Source organism: Microcebus murinus, chromosome 9, assembly GCF_040939455.1.
Source record: "Microcebus murinus isolate Inina chromosome 9, M.murinus_Inina_mat1.0, whole genome shotgun sequence".
In the NCBI taxonomy this organism is placed as follows: domain Eukaryota; kingdom Metazoa; phylum Chordata; class Mammalia; order Primates; family Cheirogaleidae; genus Microcebus; species Microcebus murinus.
This window is the reverse complement of record NC_134112.1, coordinates 101,586,162-101,608,965: the sequence shown is the minus strand read 5'-3', so window position 1 is coordinate 101,608,965 and position 22,804 is coordinate 101,586,162. Positions and strand designations below refer to the sequence as shown.

At 41.4% G+C, this 22,804-nt stretch overlaps 1 protein-coding gene across 5 annotated transcripts in view; it reads right to left on the bottom strand.

The window, feature by feature from the left end:
* Positions 1-22,804, bottom strand: part of RBM33 (RNA binding motif protein 33) — a 125,131-nt gene that overhangs the window by 64,548 nt on the left and 37,779 nt on the right. For all 5 annotated transcript variants that reach the window (XM_012786258.3, XM_020289629.2, XM_012786259.3 and 2 more), the window contains 3 exons: positions 15,635-15,806; positions 8,563-8,771; positions 4,127-4,415 (listed from right to left, as the gene is read on the bottom strand). In XM_012786258.3, the coding sequence (XP_012641712.1) occupies positions 4,127-4,415; positions 8,563-8,771; positions 15,635-15,806 (670 nt within the window). The remainder of the gene's footprint in view (positions 1-4,126; positions 4,416-8,562; positions 8,772-15,634; positions 15,807-22,804) is intronic.

The following is a 22,804-nucleotide window of genomic DNA, read 5'->3' as shown; positions in this document are numbered from 1 at the left end:
CTTCATAATGCTTCCGACGCTGTACGTTAGCGTGGGAGGGAGCCAGACCCAGGCCCAGGCCACTGGCCATCTCCCACACTCGAAGTCCTATCTTAGGCTTTTCTCACTTCCAAAATCTCTCTACCATATATATCCCTTGGCATAACAAGTCCCCAATCCATCAGCAGGATCCATGACATCCCTCAGTGCCGTCCCCTTCGTGCTCTCCCGAGGCCCTCCGACGTGCAGCTGTCCTTCTCCCACAGCCTTTTTGCCAGGGCTGGAGGTGGGTGGGCTCCTTCTGGATTTCACTGCTGACTCCAGACCCCAGCCTTAAATGCCACCATGCCAGGTAACAGCCCCCAGGACCCCACGGCCCGGCTCGTGTCTCAGGGAGCTCAGCTTCTGGTTCACAGCCAGTCTTCAACACTCATAACCCCTGAATAAATGCGGAAGTGACCCTTCCAGTGCCTGCCTCTGGGGTCCGTGCCAACTTGGCCTCCGTTCCTTGTGCCCATCTTATGAACGACTGCCACCTTTCTCCGCCACCCCCACACAGCCCGACTCTCCACACTGCTTTCTACCTCACTCCCTCCAGGACCCGAATTCAAATAGCCCTTCGACTCCAGGGATCTCCATTACTGCCCCCAGCCCCGGGTCCTCTCTCCACCTGCATCTGCCTTACCCCCACGGTCTGTCATCGTAAGCATGCCCCCCCCACAGCTTCCTCATAATCCCACTGTCCACTCCACACCTACTACAAGCAGGTGACACAGCTGCAGAGAGCCACACCATGCAGGCTGGTCTTGCTTCAAGCCCAGGACCATAATCCTCCAGTGCTCAACCCTGCTAGGCTGGGGCAAGGCTGCTCTTTGACCCCTCTCGAGGATGACTACGTAGCTTCTCTGTTCAGACCTTCAACATGGCCTCCCACCTCCCCGCTCCAACTGCTTGCTACTCCCAGAGAAAACTTAAGTGTCAGGAAAGAATTGACACCACGCCCAGGTCTCAGCCATCTGCCCCAGCAGCAGAGGACACCCTGCTCCCCGGTCCCAGCAATCCCGCCTCTGTGCACATGGTCCCGCCAGGACACGTCTCATCTGCATCAGCGATTTTTTTTTTACCTTCTCAACTAGCTCTTTCCTGTAAGTGTGCAATGTTACTTTTCTCATCTTAAAATAAAACTTTCCGGCCGGGCGCGGTGGCTCACGCCTGTAATCCTAGCACTCTGGGAGGCCGAGGCGGGCGGATTGCTCGAGGTCGGGAGTTCGAAACCAGCCTGAGCGAGACCCCGTCTCTACTAAAAATAGAAAGAAATTAATTGACCAACTAAAAGTATATATACAAAAAATTAGCCGGGCATGGTGGTGCATGCCTGTAGTCCCAGCTACTCGGGAGGCTGAGGCAAGAGGATCCCTTGAGCCCAGGAGTTTGAGGTTGCTGTGAGCTAGGCTGACGCCACGGCACTCACTCTAGCCTGGACAACAAAAGTGAGACTCTGTCTCAAAAAAAAAAAATAAATAAAACTTTCCCTCAAGCCCACTTCCTCCCAACAATTATCATCCAAGTTCTGTTTGAGCAAAACACCGTCAGAGCCTGTCAATAAATGATCTCTACTTCTCAGGCAGGCTCACACTTCCTCCCCATCACCAAGCCCCCTGTGCCAAGTGCAGCCTGCACCCGCCTCAGCAGCCCTGCCCTCACCCTCCACACATCCCTCGCCTGCTCCCCCTCCCTGGGCCCACCCGCAGCCTCAGTTCCGTGTCGAGTGACCCAGCTGCCAGTCCCTGGTCTCCCCACACGCAGGCACCCTCCACTAGGGCGCTTACCCAGGGGCAGGCTCTAGATCCATCCACATGCCAGCAAACCCCCCCACACACTTTGTCCCTGGAGCCTAGACACTACACCTGAACACATAGCTGACTGCCTACGAGACACCTCCACCTGCATGTCTGGTGGGCATCTCAAATTTCACACACCAGAAACAGAACTTCAGTTTCCCTCACCTCAGGTGATGGAAACTCCATCCCCCCAGATGCTCAGGTGCCCTGGCATCACCTTGCCCCCTCTCTTCCTCTCACACTCATCCAATCCATCAAGCCAATCCTGTCAGCTCCATCTGCCAACCACACCCAGCACCTGACCCCTCGTCCCCCTCCCTGCGGCCACACTGGCCTGCATCACAATCTTTGCCACCTGCACTTCTGTAGTCACCTCCTAGCTAGACACTGGCCTCCACCCTGGCCACGCTGCAGCCTACTTTCAACACAGCAGCAGATGATCCTTTAAAAACGTAAACCCATTCGCTTTTGCTCTACTCAAAGCCCTCTAATCACTGCCCATGTCACCAGAATAAAAACCAAAGTCCTTAGGATGGGTCAGAGGCCCTCCATACCCTGAGTTCTGCGTTTCTTCTCTGAGGTCTCACCTGTGCACCCGCTGATGCCACTGCCTGCAAGTCATGCTGCTAACTTCCTGACATCTCCAACTCTCCCCTGCTGAGGGAAGCCGCCTCTCTAAGATGGAACCCACCCTTTCCCCCATACGGCTCAATTGCTCTCAATGTATTTCCATCTTCTAACATGCCTTATAAAATCCTTATTTATTATGGTTATTGCTTATTGACTGTCTTTGTCTGCTTCAAGCAAGATCATGACTGCAGAAAGCTTTGTCTATCCTGTTCACCAATATACTCAAATGATAAAGAGAGTAGTAGCTCAGTAAATGCGCAATAAAAAATGCATGAATATATGCTTCATATAAATTGCTCGAAAATAGTTTCCTAGCTTCGGGAACATACTTCTGTAATAATAAAATCAGCAGTTATTTGATTACAATTAATAATTAAAAGATAGGCCGGGCGCGGTGGCTCACGCCTGTAATCCTAGCACTCTGGGAGGCCGAGGTGGGCGGATTGCTTGAGGCCGGGAGTTCGAAACCAGCCTGAGCGAGACCCCGTCTCTACTAAAAATAGAAAGAAATTAATTGACCAACTAAAAGTATATATACAAAAAATTAGCCGGGCATGGTGGTGCATGCCTGTAGTCGCAGCTACTTGGGAGGCTGAGACAGGAGGATCACTTGAGCCCAGGAGTTTGAGGTTGCTGTGAGCTAGGCTGACACCACGGCACTCACTCTAGCCTGGGCAACAAAGTGAGACTCTGTCTCAAAAAAATAAAATAAAATAAAATAAAAAATAATTAAAAATAGATGTGTCCCTCCCCATCCGCTGACACTGGAAATAAAGGGGGACACACTGTGCAACCTAAGAGGGACATTCTCTACTACAAACATTCCTACCATGAGACTTATGAAATGTAACCACTGAGACATTTCAACAGCTTCCTCTAACATACGCTTTAAATTTAGAATGTTCTCTCAGTTCTTTCTACTCAATTATAAAATAAGACAGACATTTTTAAAGAAATGAGCTTGACCCATCAAGCTAAAATCTGTCTAAGTGAATGGGGAAGGAAGCAAGGGAAACAATTCATCCTTCCAAAACTTGACTGTGAAAACTATTCTGCCACAGTGATGCCTTCAGATGCACAGCAACCTATAACATTACAGACGCTCCTTGACTTGGGTTACCTCCCAATAAACTCACTGTAAACTGAAAATATCCTAATTAAAAAATGCACTTAATACACCTAACCCATGGAACATCAGAGGTTGGCCTAGCCTGCCTTAAAGGTGCTCGGGCGGGGGAGGAATTAATCTTGGAGCGTGAGTCTAAAAATCACACAAAAAAGAAAAATTGACAGAAATCAACATTTAAAAGGAAAGTAAAAGAATGCTGACATGTTATAGATTCACACTGACTCAATCTTCAAAGTTACAAGAGACCTACATTAGCCTACAGGTGGCAAAGTCATCTGGTGACACAGCTCGCTGTAGTACAGGCCGCTCACCCTCATGACTGTGGAGATGACTGGGCTTCAATGCCGCTGCCCAGCATCGGTAGAGGGTTTAGTACCAAATATTGCTAGCCTAGGAAAAGACCAAATTTTTAAATTCAAAATACTGTTTCTACTGAATTCGTAGTGCCCTCGCGCCTTCATAAAGTCAAACACTCCTAAGTAGAAAGTTCGCAAGTCAATCCACGGTAAGTCAGGTACCCTCTGTACTAGTGAAAGAAAATGCGTACCTTGAACGGGAGTCACCACCGTCCCTTTGAAGTGTGGGTTGATGTGTATGTTCTTGGGCTGCTGTGGGGTCACGGGAGGAGGGGTCATCATTATTCTCGGGGTCTCCATCTGGGGAGGCATGTGCATGCCCTGCGGCGGGGAGGGGTGGTGCGGGTGCTGCAGGGGCAGCAGGGGCTGGAGCTGCTGCTGCTGGAACAGACTTCGGATCGGCTGCTGCTGAGGAGGAGGTGGTGGCGGCGGCGGGGGAGGCTGTGGCTGCGGAGGAGGAATTAATCTCGGAGAGTGAGTCTAAAAATCACAAAAAAAGAAAAATTCACAGAAACCAACATTTAAAAGGAAAGTAAAAGAATGCTGACATGTTATAAATTTACATTGACTCAATTTTCAAAGTTACAATTTTTTTTTTTTTTTTTTTTTAAGTTTTTTGAGACAGAGTCTCACTCTGTTGCCCAGGCTAGAGTGCCGTGGTGTCAGCCTAGCTCACAGCAACCTCAAACTCCTGGGCTCAAGCGATCCTCCTGCCTCGGCCTCCTAAGTAGCTGGGACTACAGGCATGCACCACCATGCTCGCCTTTTTTCTATTTTTAGTTGTTTGGCTTGTTTTTTCTATTTATAGTAGAGACAGGGTCTCTCACTCTTGCTGAGGCTGGTCCCAAACTCCTGAGCTCAAGCAATCCTTCCAGCTCAGCCTCCCAGAGTGCTAGGATTACAGGCATGAACCACCGCGCCCAGCTTGAAGTTACAATTTTAGAAGTAAGCTCATAGAAACAAAAGGGCAAGATAAATAAGCTGTTCCACCTATTCACAACGAAGGCTACTGTCTCACAGCTGAGTCAATCTCAAGGAAAGGAGTGAAAAAAATGACAGTCCCAAAACACTCAGCATGAATTTTGAAAAGAAAAAATTTCAATTCAGCAAACAAAACTGCCACACTGAACAAAGCACCATGCCAGAGCAGAAGCTGTCCTGGGCCCTCTGTGCTGGCAGCCCTGATCCCGTCTCCAGGAACTCAGAGAGGAGAGATGGAATGCACATCAGGAACCCTGCTACAGAGCCTGGGCATGAGAACAAGACAGACTTAGAAGGAGGTGGACTCTATCAGGGGACGGGAGGAAGCTTCTTTTGAGAAGGTGGCATCTGAACTTGGCAATAGAGAAAAAGGAGAGATATGCCACACGGTGAGGGACAGATGTCCCGAAAGAAGCAGGGCAGCGAGACCCACCTGCTTGGTAAACTAGGCCACCAGAGTGGCTTCGGCCAAGTAAAAGAGGAGGAAAGAAGGCAAGGGTGAAAGTGACACTCAGAGCAGTCAGGGACCTAGGGGCTATCTTGTCAACCACAGACACTGGAGAGAAGGAAACCAGCCACGGCGACAGCTGCTAGGCATGAGCCCTCCCACATCTGGAGTCCTTACTATAAGGTCAGTACAGAAAGTAGCTGACTTAGCTCCCAACAATCCTGTAAAGTGGATCATATTTACCAATCTCCTTTTCCAAGATCAAGCAGCAGGAAAACAGAAGGGCTGGATGTGAAATTTAGGCACTCTGATGCCAAAGGTTTTGCTTTATCCATTCATCAGACTGGCCGCATAGCTAATTAGCTGTAGAACACTACTAATTCAGGCATCTAATTTAACAAGCCGTTTTCCCTGGGATGATGCCAAATTATGGATGGCTTCTGAGTTCCAAGAAGATGATCTGTTACCACGCCATACACAATGTGCAGAATGAGGGCTCCCTGAGGGTCTCTTTGGCAGGAGGATGATCACACAGGGCACTGTGTGAGGTGAACTGGGGAAAGGAGATGGGAGCATCTAATAGGCTACGGCAAGAGGCAGGTGATAGAAATGGCCACAGCCTGATGGAGAGCAAGAAGACAGCGCGGAGGAACAATGAGTAGAATTTGCAGACTGGACTGAGTACAGCCTTGGCTCTCCTACCATTCCCCAGGGAGGACTTTTCCAAACATTCCAGGAGCAGCTCAAATCCACTGGCACCCAGGCTCCCAGAATCCAGCATGTTCCGTTCTCTAACTCATCACGTTTGTAACATGCACATCAAAGCAGGGATCCGTCTATCTTACTCATCATGGACAGCACATTCACCAACACAGGGACACTCAAGTTCAACTGTAATTGAACTGAGAATGTCCACAATGCATGGTCATTAATTCAAGAACACAATGGAGTTTTTTTAAAAAAAGGTCACATGTTTGTATAAACAAGTGACATTCAAGGCCTGTGACATCCATGTGGAGAGACACAAGGATAGGTGGGAAAACGAAGGGACTATAGTTTGGAAGGAGGTGAAGTTGGAAACCAAGACTCACACAAAGACAGCAGACAAGAGCAAAGGCACCGTTTGCCAGGTGAGAGCAACATCCAAAAGCAGGAATAAGAACAAAACCTGGAGAAACAATGCAATTAAAGAATAGTATTTAAAAACTGCTAGAAGAACAGATTTTAAATAGTCTCAATATAAAAAAATGATAAGGTAACTGATATATTAACTTGATCCAATCATTCCACAATATATACTTATTGTAACATCAAACTATATCCCATAAATATATACAATTATTATTTGTCAAGTAAAAATAAATATTTAAATTAAAAAATAAAGAAAAAAGGGGGAAGATCAAAGGAGAGAAAGAAAGGACCATTCTAGAAGGCAGGACAGTGTAACTAAAATCTTATACACCTGAGAAAGAGCTGCACAAGAGAAAGGAGATGCCCAGGGATGCCCACAGCCCCAGAATGTGACACCTGACAAACATCAGGGCACTTCTGAGAGCACAGCTCAGGACAGTGGAAAGAATGGATCCAGGCGGGCAGCATGGAACCAACCCAGGAGAAAATGAATAAAGGAAAGACATGAGCCAAGAACATTCTTTCCACAACTGTGAGGGTGATGAGCTAGGAGCCAGAACAGCTCTGGGTGGGCAGTGCACACGATCGAGGGTGGTGTGATCTGGGAGAGAACACTGCTGGGAGCAAAGTCAGTTAATTTCAGACGGCCCTGACCTTTGACCACTGACTAGCAAAGATCAGACTGTGGCTCTCAGTCCAAAGCTGTGTTGCACTTGGTCGGGGCAGCTCTCTGGTTTACTCCTCGTCCAGTTAGTTCTACCAGTTCAGATAATCCAGAGATGTATCATGTCAGGTTCAGGCCAACTGACACGTCTATGATGTTAGTAAAACGTTCACACATTCTCAGTTCAAGCTCCCTCAGGAGGGTAAGTGACAAAGTGACACGTCATCCCTCTCTTTGTGGATGAAGACAGAGTTCAGTGACCTTCCCACGACCACAGAGACACAGTCACACAAAAAATGGTCTCGTGTGTGGTTATTTTCCCCAAGGAGGCCAAAACAGATGAATTGGCTGTTTGCTAAGTGGCAAGTATAGCCTTGGGGCAGGAATAGAGGACAAGGAAGGGGGAAAAAAAAAGAAAACGAAAAAGAAAGCAACAAAAGGGCCAGCCTTTTTGCTGTTAGACATGTTTAAGAACAAACGGTTGTGTGAGCACACAACGGTCACTAATGCCATCAAATTCCGTACGCTATCATATAATCGGCCCACCTAATCTTCTTCACTTCCTTTACATCAAAACAGGAATTTTCACACCAATCGCCTTTTCTATTTTGTTATTTCACAAACGAATGCCTCCTAAAATATAACATTTCTACACAGAGGTGAAGTACAGTTTCCCCCTCAATTCAGATAAAAATGTAAGTGGGACAGACATAGTGGACACGTTTGTACTAAATAAATACATTTTTCTTTGAAGGTTGACTTCTGAAAGACAAAGCCATAAAATCTCAAAGCTTAATGAAGAGAACAACAAAAAATCACAATCTCTCTGTCTTCGCTTCTGAGATGTCCCACTTTGAAATACTGAGGAAATTCTAATTCGGTTAAAATTATAAATACATGTTTTATTCCTAAATTATGAAAAATTTTTATGGATAGGATATGGTGATTATGAGAAATTGCTATTTATGAAAAAAACTATGGTAAAAAGTATGAAGGAAAAAAATACTTTTATAAAATATACAATTACTGCCTAAACCCTGTAATAAACTCAGTATTTTCCATGCAGTGCACTCAGGAGAAGCACTTCGGCAGAGGCCCAAGGCAACAACAAGACTCCACTGTGGCTCTCGTCACTGGAGGGCAGCAGGTCACACATCGGCCCTCCCTCTGGAAGTAGTCACCGTGCAGGGTTACTTCTTCCTACCAGACGAGCGGAGGACTGAATTTCTAAGACTGCGTACGACATCGCACGTAGACTATGAAGCAGAAATTTTGGTCGTAACTCCTATTACTGAACTTTAACTTCAGACTCAGAAGAGATAAATGTACAACAGGACACCCACATAAGCAAACTTTCATTTGTTTTAAAGTTCTAGGACTACCACAATAAAAGCCCAAGTTACCACGATGGGAGGCTGTGTGGGCAGCAGCGCAGGTCTGTGGTCCTTCATCCTGCCCCTCTCGCTGTTCTCTCTCCTCTGGTCCCCCACGCCACGACACATCAGTGGGCCTCCGCGCCGGCCTCCCCGCCTGGAGCCATAGCGTCCCTGTTTATGCTGTCGTTCTCTTTCTTCAAATTCAAGTAACGCCGCTTTGGCCTCTGCTGAAAGCTCTATTTGAAAAGATGCATATGTGTTAGATACCTTCCAGTAGCCCAAACTAGACTTACGGGGAGAAAATGGGAAAGAAATACGTGACAATGAAACTCTGGAAAAGAAATACTGAACTAGCAGTAGCAAGGATGATATGGCCGGCGACACTCACTGTCCGTTAGTGAGATCTGTTAAATGAAGACAGGCTTCCTTTGTAATAAAATACAAGTATCACCAATAAATTTTAAATTGTTTTCATTTGAGACCACTTACATGTGCTAAGAAGGAGGGGATGAGGTTAAATGTAACCACTGCCCTTAAACTGCTAGGCGCTGTGCTAGAATTTCCTCTTTCACTGAAAGTACACGGCATGGGTCAGGAGATGTCTCCATCAGTCCTACAGCAGCACAGTTTTCTTATTAAAGCCAGTGTTATGAGCACACGATGGCACAGAGACTTAAAAAACAAATTCTTGACTACTGTCATTTAAAAACAAAACTATTAATGAGCTCACTCTGAAGTCAAATAATTAAAGGTAATTTTACAAAGAACCAAAACTCATTTAATAATATTTCATTTCAAAGATTCTCATTTTTTTTTTAAAAAAAACTATAATCTGTGAAGAAAGGCTTCATATATGTATGCAGTCTGACGCAGAAGCCGTACTTATCAGATGAGAGCAAAGTCACAAAGTTACATTTTGCTGCAAAAACTTTTGTGAGCAGCAACCAGCTGGCTCTCTGCTCTGCCCTGTGCTTCAGGGATACAGAAGGCATGGGCACTGGCCCTGAGAAACTTCATACGGCACATTATTCTAAGCTCCTGGGAGGGAAAAAGACATGTTATCCATGTATGGTCCTCTACTTTACAATAGTATCTAAATTGTGAAAATATATCTTACATTAATAAATGTACATTTTCTAAAGATGTCATTGAATACTACTGAGAAGGCTTCTCATGCCTTCTTCCCCAGTGAAGGGTGAATTTTAAATATTATCAGACTCTACCTCCTACCTTGGATACCATCACCTCCAAACTCTTCCAAAATCTCTAAGCCACATTTCATTTTCTTGAAATTGTTACTGTGGTATCCCCTCCCCACCGAATGACTCTAGATCCCATTTGAAAGAAAATTTAATCTCTTTTAAACCAGCAAAGACTTTTATTCTAATCTTGACTACATGATTGGTTCACACACACATTTTATGCAGTGAATCAGCAATTATTTTTCTAGTGGTTCTGAGTGTCAAGATTAATTTCGCTATCCTCAGTAATAAAATGGTTTCAAATGACATCTTTAATCAGCAAGTAAAAATGCTTTCCTCCAATTGAGACAAGCTGTCACAAAAGGTCACCAAAATATGACAGGATGGAAATTACATTTGTAACTTCAACTGAAATGTTAATTTCCCTTTAAGTGTTTTCTGAACTATGTCCAGACTCTAAAGGGAAGAGATATATGGCTCAAAGTACACTGTATTGCCCCTTTCTAAAATGTTAATATATATATATACATATATATATATATTTGCCTGTAAGTAATCTTATAGTAGTTGGAAATAAATATTTATAGAACATATAAAACTTGTTAGGCAAAATAAAAATAACAAATGATAGTTTGACATTTAAAAAAAAAAAAAAAAAACACTTCTTAAAAACCCTTGCAAATACAAGGAACACAGTATAAACCTATGACAGTAAACTGTTGCCATTAAGGGCATTAATGATTTTGAATTGTTTATCACTAGATAAAAATATTTTTCCCAACAAATTCTTTGCCTTAAATGAAATTAACTAAGGATATTATTTCAAGAAAATATTATGCAGGTATAACAAGCAGGTTCCTTAGACTAAAGCAAAAAAATAATAATAATTTAAGATACACCAATGAAACTTAGAATAACACAAAATCTGAACACCTATCCATAGATGATGAATTAAAAAGCCACTGACATAAATTCTGTCTTTCATTTATGGCTTACACTGCTCTCACAGACAATCTGAGGACTACTTCTTAGGGCAAAAGAACAGACAGCTCTGGACTTCCCGGCCTGACACTTGAGGGACACTCATTGCTCAGTGACACCCCAATTTTAAGAGATGGCTACGGGTATTTTCATTCACAATAAATCACTCCCTTACACTTATATGCTCTAGCAAACCTGCTCAACTGGGATCCATGAGGAATTAAGCCCTCACACCTTATGGCATCCTTTGTATGTAATGAACTAATTTATCTCCTACATGGTATCATCCCTGGGAAAATTGTTACTCAAACCTTTTTCTGCAATGTTTAATTTCCAAACCCTGGTTGACAAAAATGCTAACCAGTTAAGGTCTTAACCTCCATGAAAGCCCAAAATTATATACTCAGTTCCTTAACTGTGGAGACAGTCACATGTATGAATGTCTTTCATACGTACCTGAATGTAAAAAAAAGATCAACAGTAACCAAAACTCCTTCCTAGATTTTGAAGAGAACTCACTATTTCACATGCAGACTTTCAGGGATGTCAGAGCATTATTTGATTCTTCTTTTGAAAGAACAGAGTATTCTCGAACATTCATCAATGATATCACAAAAAAAAATTGTTTTTTATTTGTATTCAAAATGTTAAAAAGACATCATTTGTCAAAAAATACATATCATATGAGATGACATATATACTCTGGTAGCAAGATACTTTAGAGCCATTACAGAGAGTGGGCAAACAGCTTTATACAATCAAATAAATGCAATTATTTCTATACAGAACCTGAAACTGATATTTTGATCACTAGGTGCACATAAATAAACTGATAGGTAAAAATTTTTGCAAATTTTTTGTTTACCAAATACTGTAGTATCCTCTTTTTCTATAAACATTTTCCTCATATGTAAAATTAATCTTTTATTTGGGGAATAATAGTAAAAAAGGCGCTTACTGTTTTAGGAAACCACCATCTGATGAACAGAAAAACCCTTTTCTGTTTTGGGAATAGTACTAACTTTGCAATTACTGGAGAACTCATGTTTCCAAACACTAAGCTTAGAGTTCACAAATATCAAGCAGAGAAAAGTACTTCTGTTTGAGACAGGGTCTCACTCAGTTCCCTGGGCTACAGTGCAATGGCATCATTATAGCTCACAGCAACCTCAAACTCCTGGGCTCAAGCGATCCTCCCTCCTGAGACTACAGGTGTGGGCCACCATGCCCAGCTAATTTTTCTATCTTTTGTAGAGACAGGGTCTCACTATGTTGTTTAGGCTGGTCTCGAACTCCTAGGCTCAAGCAATATTTCCACCTTGGCTTCCCAAACTGCTGGGATTACAGGTGTGAGCCAGCCAAAAGGTAGAGGCAGTCCCCAGATTATGGAAGAGAGAGATATGTTCCTGAGCACATCTTTAGGTTAGATTTGTATGTAACTTGGATACCTGATGAACAGCATATATATGGTAATAAAAACAATTATAATACTATAATGGCTCATATGTGGCAATAGTAATGCATTGTAATACTGTAATAATAATAACACCCCTGTACTATAATAATAAATTACAGAAATGATTGTGCTCTTTCAATTCCAAAAAATAGAACACAAAAAATAAACTCATAAAAAAGTTTAGATAGGAGAAATTTCAAAAAAAGACATTAAAGGTTAACACTCACCTAATGTTGCATCAATGCTAGGCTAATAGGAATGTTATGGTTATTTTTATCTTCTAACCAAATCAATAATAACCTTTCTATTGCAATAATTAATCCTCTACGCTGCTTAGTAATAACTGAGGCTGTCACTGGAGCACTGCCTGTCACATATCCATTATTCTCACTTTATAACTATCCCGATAGTCGAGTGACTGAAGCCTAGTGCTCTCCCAGTGATTGGTGGCATCTGGCCTTTCTCCCAAAGCGTAGTTATTCCTACTTTCGTTGCCACTGTAATCACCTGTGTCCTTGCTGCAAGTTTACCTGGACTCACAGTGGACTTTCACTTTGGAGGCACAGTCGTCAGGGACAACACAGGCTCTCAAAATGGAATAAAAAAGTTAAAGACGAAAGTGATGCTGTGCGTAAGCCACCATATAAACACTGAGCCGCTAGAGTAAAGATGCTACGCCAATGCACCACTTACGCCAGGGGTCCTCAAACCTTTTAAACATGGGGCCAGTTCACTGTCCCTCAGACCGTTGGAGGGCCGGACTATAGTTTAAAAAAAACTATGAACAAATTCCTATGCACACTGCACATATCTTATTTTGAAGTAAGAAAGCAAACGGGCAAAAACACCCACATGTGGCCCGGGGACCATAGTTTGAGGACGCCTGATGCCATGTGGGTTTGTTTACGTGCACAGAAAAAACAGTTCTCGAATTATTAATTTAATTATTTAACTCTAAATTATCCTCATGAGGAGCCATGGAAGCCCCTGTGTAAGCACGGAATGCCAGAGGCCAGGTCGTCCGTAACCCAGGACTGCCTGCACTTTTACGTACCATATTCACTTGCTCTATTATCTTAGCCAAATAACTACATGCTACACAAATGCATGTAAGTCCTTTTTTAATCTTTAAAAGAACGGTAAATAGTCAAAATGTTCATGCTCATAGCCACTCTGCCTCTAAGGACCCCATACTCATTCCTCTTACCCCCATTCAAAAGGGGTGACTTGTCCACCACAAACCAATCTTTCTAGCCGCTTGTCTCAGATTTATACGACTAAAAAGGTGTCAAACGTCTTAAGAAGAAAAAATATATATTTAATTTATTTAAATAAAAGTACAAATGCCCGTGGAAAGAATGAAATAACCACAGTTCCTGAAAAGACATGCAGGGATGAAACAAAAATTATTAACACAGGCAAGCAGAACAACATTTCCCAATAAAGACGTTATCAGTGCTTGGGTTGGGGGAAAACAAGCAGGGATAAGATGACTGCAGCTGGGGACGGTGAGGTGGGCAAAGGGAGAGAAGCATCATGGTCTGGGGAGGGTGGCATGGAAGTGGGGAGGTCAGCCACAAATTCACAGTGGCCCAACAGCAAACTGACTGCAGAGGGGAATGCCCTTACTGTTGGCCATAAAGTAACTTAAAATATTCTTAGAACTTGCAGCTACTTATGGGAGCAGTTATGCTTTCATACATCAGGTTTTAAATTTATGCAAAGCCACAACCCAGATAACGAGACCCGACACAAAGAAGCCGAGGTGATGACTCCTCTCCTCCTCCTCCTCCTCCTCCCCTCCACCCTCTCGCAGGCCACAGCCCCTCCCCAGTACAGCAGGCCCCTACACCTATGCAGCTGCTGCTGCACCCCATGCTGTCCAGCCCAGGGGTGATGCTCTTTCCCTTGGTCATGTCACCCCAACCCAAGACGAACATGTCTTCGCTCCAGTAAGTTTGTTCTATGATGTTACCAATTCCTCCTGTGGAGGTATTTTGTTTTTTCCCATCCTCCTGTTCTAAGACCTTTGCTCCATCATCTCCTTTTACCCAAGGCCAACTTCAGCGCTCTGAGAAATCTGGTTCAGACCAACTGGCAACTTTGTATTATAGTACAAGAAAAGTCCCCGGACCACAGGAGTGGTGAATCTGTGGGCTTCTGATTTCAAGATTGTTCTTTTTTAAGCACCAGAGGAGGCACGAAAAGCTTCACCTTTTCCTGCTGCACCTCTTTTAATAAAAAGATTTGTTCTGTAAAATTTGGATGCAGTCAAAAGACCACACTTCAGGACCTAGAAGGCCACGTGTTCCCCATCCCTAGAGGGAAACCTTGCACCAAAAGGTAGAGACGGAAACTGGAGGGGGAAGAAAGAAGAGAACACTAAGATTCCAGAAGACTCTCTCCATCAACCCTGCTTAGTAAATTAACATTGTAAGACTGGGTCACTACTGTTAACTGGTGTATCTTGGGAGCTTAGTTTCCTCCCACAGAATTCACACCTGCTAAAGATACATGCTTATGCTCTAGACTAAAAACAACTATAAATAATGGTTTTAAGAAGCAACAAAGGTAGTAATAAAGCTAGGTCTTGACTTTTATCTAGCCCAGACTTCTGTCCTTTCGTTCTCTCACCCTCCTCTCCTTAGCAGGACAATACCCCAGGGGTTCTGCAAGCACCTGTTCTGGAGAAGCATCATCTGGGACCCCGGTAGAAATGCAACTTTCTGGAGCTACATCCTAGACCTAATGAATCAGAAAAGCTAGGAGTCGGTCCAAAAATCTATGTTGCAATAAGCCATCTGGGTGATTCTGATACTCAAAAGTGAGAACCACAGCTTGACTCACAGTGGACAATGGAAAACTGTATAAAGAGAGAGGGGGTCATGACTGGAAAAGGCTCTCTGTTCATTAGCAACAGTCCACTGTACATCCGCACTCGCCAGGTTTGCTCAGTAAGATGTTCACTTAATTATTTCTATAAACACGTCAACTTGTCTCATTGAACACTGAGAGGAGTGGCAGAAAACACAAGAAAGATGGCTATGAGGACACTAAAAGGTACAAAACAAAACCATTCTGGTCCAGAATTAGCCCCAGCAACATCGGAAATGGTGAAATGGCCCTGTTACTACCATCCTTGTGTCATCTGCTCAAGACCAGCCAGGAGCCACGTGACAGGTACGAGAGCAGCTCTAGGCCAGACTTCAAAAAGAAAGGAAAAATCTATTTCAAAAATAAACAGTTCATTCAAACATTTTTACTCCAGAAACAGTTGTCCTATATAATGACTTTTATAGCACCCTAACTCCGCCCTGACCTCACATACCGTCCACCGTTTGGACGGCATCCACAATCACCTACAGTGGACCTTCTATTCCTATTTAGTTAATTATAACAATACTATGGAAGAAGTTGAGATGGGAGTGAAGAAGGATGGGAGACAGGCAAAAAAAGTTACCCAAAGTTTCTGGAATGTTCCTTCTCTCTCTAGTTACATCTGAGAGCCTAATAATTGTTCCTTCTTTCCTTTCAGTTTTGAAACGTAATCGTCCAGATTCTTCATCATCATCTTCTTCTTCATCTGATTCTTCTTTTATGTCCTTTTGGAGTTCCAAAGTTTCCATACCTCCCTAGCATTGCAGACATACAAAGCAAAAAGGGAAAGAGAATGAGTTCATATTCTTTTGAATTAAATATTAAAGAATGCTATTTTTTTTTAGATTGTTAATATTTAAGATGTAAAAATACTGCAAAAAGTCCTATTATAAGGCCAGGTGAAACACTAACCTGACCCCGGGAGAAAATAATCTCAAATGTTAAAAATTAACTTAATGTTTAAAAAGCTCAAAGTCCTTCTTGCAATTAATATAGGAAGACCCATTATACATTGTTGCTACTTCTGAGAGAACAAACATAAATTCCAAGAATTCCTGCTGGACCTATTGCCTCAAGTTCAATACAGATCATAGCAAAAATTCAATGTAAATTAAAATAACCTAGGATTCTAAAAGTTTCTAAGCATATAACCCACCTTGTAACTTATATGGGATGGCATCACACTTCTTCCAATAACACACACTCAACATTTCCTAATCCCCACCTGGCTCATCTACCAACACGTTCGCTGCCAGAAGACGACGAGTTGTTCCACCTCCAAAATCCTTCCTTCACCCTTTCTACCTCATTCTCACTGTCTAGCGTTAACTTATCACCACCTTTGCCTGAAATTATTGAAAGAGTGAAACCATTTTTTTCTTTAGCCATGTATTTACAATAAAACCAACTTTTATCTTAAATTTTATTATATCGGTATTCCCCACAAAAATCTTCCCCCAAACTAAAAACAATTTCTTCATACAATTCTTACTGCCAAGTATAACTCATGTTCCTACTGAAACGGGTCACTGCTCACCCCAGATGAGTCTCAGTGACTCACTCTTAGATGCAAGACAAGTACCACTACACGTGAGGTTCTTTAAATTCTTTTTATAAATTTAAAGAAAATTCACTTGCCCCTTTATTGTCATGATTCATAATTTTAAAATGTTCTTTACTCTTAATGAAAATAAATGACTTTATTAGAAAGTGTGCAAGAAAAAAATTAAACCAACAACACATTTTGTGTTCTTCCCTTCCTCAACATTTTCTATGTATAAAGATCAACTACAAATATACATCCTCTTTACTTTAAATCCTACAAGTGAAAACACATCTGTTGGAACTCAAATGCCTGAAAATAAAGGGATGACTGTAAAGTATAACTTTGTCTTAAGCCTAATGATTGCAATACCCCCTTCTTTCACTACCTGCTGGTCAGTATGTTGCAGAATTTTAAAGCACCAAAATCTCAGTATTATTGGCGGTTTGATACCATTATTTCTGTACTACTGAATATTTAAAATCAGAATGAGTGACATCTGAGATACACCCTGCTAGGTACCTGCTGTATCACACTTTCAAGTAGAACAAAAGTGAGCTCCCTGAAAGTATCTTCTCCACTTCCATGATGCTCTAGAACAGCCCTTCTACAATTTAATGCCTAGAGCAACCACTGGGAATCTTGCTAAAAAGCAGAAGCTAGCTCAGCAGACCTAGGGTGAGGCCTGAGACTCTGCATCTCTAACACGCTCCCCAGTGAAGCCAACACTGCAGGTCCACAGGCCATAATAAGTAGCAAGGCCAGAGAGGAGGAAATCACTACCAACAAAGCAAAGACTCCACAACAACATTCAACCAGTAACCATAACTACAGTTCAAAGACTTTCCAAACAACTTTAATGTAAAATATGTTACCACTGCTATGAATATAGTTTATTCTGCATCCAAATCTCAATCTAAGAAATCTAAAGAGAACAAGACACAGTTAAAAACAGTTTCTTTGCAACAAGTCTGAGGCTTGTTCCCCCGTAAGAATTTTTTTTGTTTGTCTGTTTTTCTTTCTTCAGGTAACCACCAACGGGTCTCTAATTATACATAAATAAGGCGTAGGTGAACCTCCTCATTTTTTTAAGTACTTTCATGGTGATTTTCATATGTAACCTTTTCTAAGAATTAAATCTTTCAGGTTTTTAAAATAAATCAGTAGCTAAAAACCAAACTTTTGAATATTTTTGGCAATTTCTATAATGAAATCAAAGCTTTACATATTAAATTTTTACACAGCATAATCATAGGATAATTTGATTTTTACATTGTAGCCCAATATTACTCTTCAATGGAATTTTGCTTGTCAATGGAATGCTAGGTAATGTTTGTTAAAAAACTATACAGGTGGTCAACATTTTGGCAATTAGGTTAGTTGATTTGATAAACCATATGACCAAGGTTGATGCATTTTTTTAAAGCCCTGTACTTAGAATAAGAGATAGTAATCAGGGGTTGAATTAAGTCTAGTTTAGTGAATGTTGTCAAATTGTCTGCAGTTGAGCATGTCTTGTCAGCCACACTTGGGTGTCAATGTGAGTTCAAGGCTTAACTGGACCCCAAGACTTGGTCCAGAAGTTTGCATTCTACGACAGTTCTATCCACTTAAAAACAACCCTGTGCTGTCCTTTTGTGGTCAGAGCCTTCCTCTATTCCTGACCACTGGTCACCAGTACAATTCTGTCTCTTGGAGAATGTCATGTAAGTAGGATCATTACAGCATATAACTTTTTTTTTTTTTTTTTTTTTTTTTGAGACAGAGTCTCGCTTGTTGCCCAGGCTAGAGTGAGTGCCGTGGCGTCAGCCTAGCTCACAGCAACCTCAAACTCCTGGCTCAAGCAATCCTGCTGCCTCAGCCTCCCAAGTAGCTGGGACTACAGGCATGCGCCACCATGCCCGGCTAATTTTATATATATATTAGTTGGCCAATTAATTTATTTCTATTTATAGTAGAGACGGGGTCTCGCTCTTGCTCAGGCTGGTTTCGAACTCCTGACCTCGAGCAATCCGCCCGCCTCAGCCTCCCAGAGTGCTAGGATTACAGGCGTGAGCCACCGCGCCCGGCTAACCTTTTCAGATTGACTTCTTCCATTCAGTGTGATTTTGTCTCTATTTTAGTCTTAAACTAAAATTGGGTGATACTATAAAGCTTCCAGAAGAAAACAGGATAGTATGCTTGTAACTTCAGGGTAGGCAAAGAATTCTCAGGTCACAAAATTCCATGGTACTCATCAAAATTAAAATTTTCAGCTCATGAAAAGATGGAAATTGAAAACACAAGCCACAGGCTCAGAGAAAATATTAATACATGTATATGCCAATAGACTTGATATTCAGAGTATATAACTATGCTTCTCTATCTAGAATATAGACAGTTATGTACAGATATATAGTCTACATAGAGAAGATATATTGTTTATGAAGAAAATGTGTGTGTAAACAATATACCTTCTGTATGAAGAATATATAAACCATGTATAGTATTCCATTTGGAAGCATATATAGACAGAAATAAAAAGATAACACACTTTTTTATCTTGAGAGACTAAAACTGGACCCAAAGAAGATATATAAAAGCCCAATAGTATACTCAACATCATTAGAGGTCAGAGAAATGCAAACTAAAACAAATGACAAAGCACCAGAAGGATTAAACACAGAGACTGACAACACCACAAAATAGGAGCAATGAGACTCTCCTACACTACTGAGGGAAGCAAAACATGGCACAACCACTCTGGAAAACCAATGGGCAGCTTCTCATAAAATTAAACATACCTCTACCCTATCTGTCTCAGCAATTCCACTACTAGTTAATAACGAAGAGAAATGAAAATATACATCCACAAAAAGATATACAATATCGTCTTTATAGTAGCTTTATTTATAATAACAAAAAAACTGGAAGTAACCCAAAGTATCTATCAGGAGAATGAACAAATGAGGTATATCCACAAAATGGAGTGTTAATATACCTAACTTGGATGAATATCAAAAACATTTTGGGCAAAAGAAGCTAGGCATGAGTACATATTCAACTTTATATAAATAACTACATTTATATAAAGTTCTAGAATAGGAAAGACCTATTTAGGGCAATAGAATTAAGAACAGAGTTTGCCTCTGAGAAGTTAGGACTGAATAGAAAGAAATAAGAAGGAACTTTCTGGGGTGATGAACTGTTCCTTATCAATAGAAGGATGGCAACTTAGATGTACACATGTATCAGAATTTACTTTACACTTCTATGCCTATCCCTAAATGTAACTGTTACCACAATTTTTTAACTATTTTAAATGGTGCAAAGATTTTCTGAAAAATTCTCTCATTTCTTCCTCCATAACATGCCCAAACTCTTAAAAATGGCAAGCATTTTTAACTGTACTAGAAAACAATAGCATAACTGGTAATGTGGCCACATATTTGTAAAGGATTGATAGTAACATGAGTTAAATAAAAAGCCACCTAAAATAAGCTTTTTAATTAAAATCAATTAGTTGATTTTTAGTTCTATAATTCAGTTTCCAACGTGGATCACTTCAACATAGCTCCTAGAATAAAGTCATCCAGAAAACTGCAACATGCTTTCTACCTCTGTCTTAAGCAGTCCAGAGCAAGGCATGCTACAACTCCCAGTAGAGCACAAAGATGTTCATCAACAATTACAGAAATGGGTGAGAACTAGGGAGACACCAAAGCACAGGTTTTTGTGGGACATCATTCCCGTTATTCCTCCCTGGAAACTATATAATTTATTTAGACTTTCAAAAGATGAATCACTATCTCTTCAAAACCAAAGCTTACAAACGTTTCTGAAGTAGTAAGAAACATCTACTCCTCAGCACCTAAAATAGCACTATGCACACACATTCTCAATAATTATCTTTTGACTAATATTCAGTGATTCTACCATAAGAAAACAAGCCCAAAATATTTGTTGCTGGGGGAAAGACCAGCACATCACCTGCTTCCAAAATAGGACTATTAGAAGTCCTAAGAACAAAGAGCATTATAAAGAATTTTCAGTCAAAACAAAAACAAGCAACATAAACAAGGTTAAACTTAAACCAACCATCAAGGAAAAAAGGATAAAAAATTAAACATATGAATAATCTTATAAAAATTTTAAAACTCTAAATTTAAAATTAAATTAAGGGACATACAATTTGTTAAAAAAAAAACAGAGAAAGCTTAACGGGATGAAGTATTAATTATAATTATTAATTTTAATTATAATATCTTGTTTTCAGTAGTAAGTTTTCACTTGTTTTCACTATATCATCAGCATCTTTTCATGTCAGAGAGCTAAGGCAGCACATACTTTAAGATTAGGTATATTATACCTCCCAGCAGATGGTATAAAAAAGATAACATATGTAATGTGGGTAGGATCTGACTTTCTGCTTTAAAGATTTATACTGAAAACAACCGTTAGGAAAGAAATTTCATGTCAGCAACAAGAAACAACAGGAATGAAACAAATGCAACCTCTAATTTTTTGCTTTCTAAATTAAAGGGTTACAATTTTAATCACCTTATGTTTCCCTGTTTCTTCCTATTTTCAAAGAGAGAATATTGCCCTACTTATAAAAGTTATTTTGATTACAGTAAAAAAATTTTTAAAAATCATAAAATATCGGAATGCAAACATCAAACAATCCCACTATCTAGAGGTCACCATTTTCGTCTTTATCTATACAGACTATTACTTTTTAGAATTATGCAAACATTTAGATAAGCAGTTACAGATGAGCTTAAGGGGAAAAATTATTAATGATAATTATAAATTATTAATATATTATCTTGCTTCTTTCACTTACTATATCATTAGCATCTTTCCATGTCAAACAGAGAGCTAAGGCAGCATGTGATATACTGTATTATACTGTAAGGTTAGATCAAGATTTGTTTAGCCTTCCATAAAAATTGACATTGATTTCTTTTTTGGAGACAGGGTCTCACTCTGTTGCCCCAGCTGGAGTGCAGTGGAGTCATCACAGCCCACTGCAACCTCAAACTCCTGAGCTCAAGCCTCCCGAGCAGCTGGGACTACAGGAGTGTGCCACCATGTCCAGCTAATATTTTTCTATTTTTGGTAGACATATGGTCTGGCTCTTGGTCAAGCTGGTCTCAAACTCCTAGGCTCAAGCAATCTTCCTGCCTCAGCCTCCGAGAGTGCTAGGATTACAGGTGTGAGCCACCGTGCCTGGCCAGTTCCATTTATTTTCAGTGATACAAATAAATAACTGGAACGTACATCTTTGAACACATCTTAGATTAATTCTTTTGGATAAATTTGTTACAGTGGAATTGTTGAGTTAAAGGACAAGTGCTTTATGGCTTTCGATACTGTCAAGAACAGTGAAGGGTCTGAGATTATACCCTTCTTGCAAGCTAACAAGTTAGTCTGCACCATTCGATGGAGGCTATAAGAAGATCAAGATTACTAGTCAGAGACTAGGACACTTTATTACTTGTAACAACAGCATTTCTGCACCAGCTCCCTGAGGCCCCATTCCCACTGTGCCAGGTAACCCTACACACATAGGGGCCTGTGTTACAGCAGGGATCCCTGAACACAGGAAACCCAAATCTCTAATAATCTGCAGCAAGGAAGCCTGCTGCCCTTGGCTCCAAAGGACACTGTATCTTCAAGGTCATTTGGTACACAAAAATCCTCAAAGAGGTACTCTGGAACAAAGGGCAGGCAGCAATTTTACTCAATTTGCTCTCAAAACATGCAGTAAAATGAAGAACCCTTGAAAAACTATCTTCTGGCAATGTTTCCAAAATGCTTCATCAACTAAATGAGACCATATCTGACCAATAATTTTGATGTTTGCCAATATTAAAATAGCATAAAATTCTCCATCTTGTTTTAATGTTTATTTTACTGAGTATATTTTCATATGCTTATTGCTCATTTGCACTTTTTTACCCCTTAAAAGACAGAGTCTCACTCTGCCACCCAGGCTGGAGTACAGTGGTGTGATCACATCTCACTGTGGCTTTGAAATCCTGGGCTTGAGCAGATCCTCCTGCCTCAGACTCCAGAGCAGCTGAACCGCAGTGCTTTTGGTGTGTTCCACCATGCCCCATCTCGCACTATGCTGCCCAGGCTGCTCTTGAACTCCTGGCCTCAAGCAATCCTCTCACCTCAGCCTCCCAAAACGCTGGGATTACAGGTCTGAGCCACTGTGCCTAG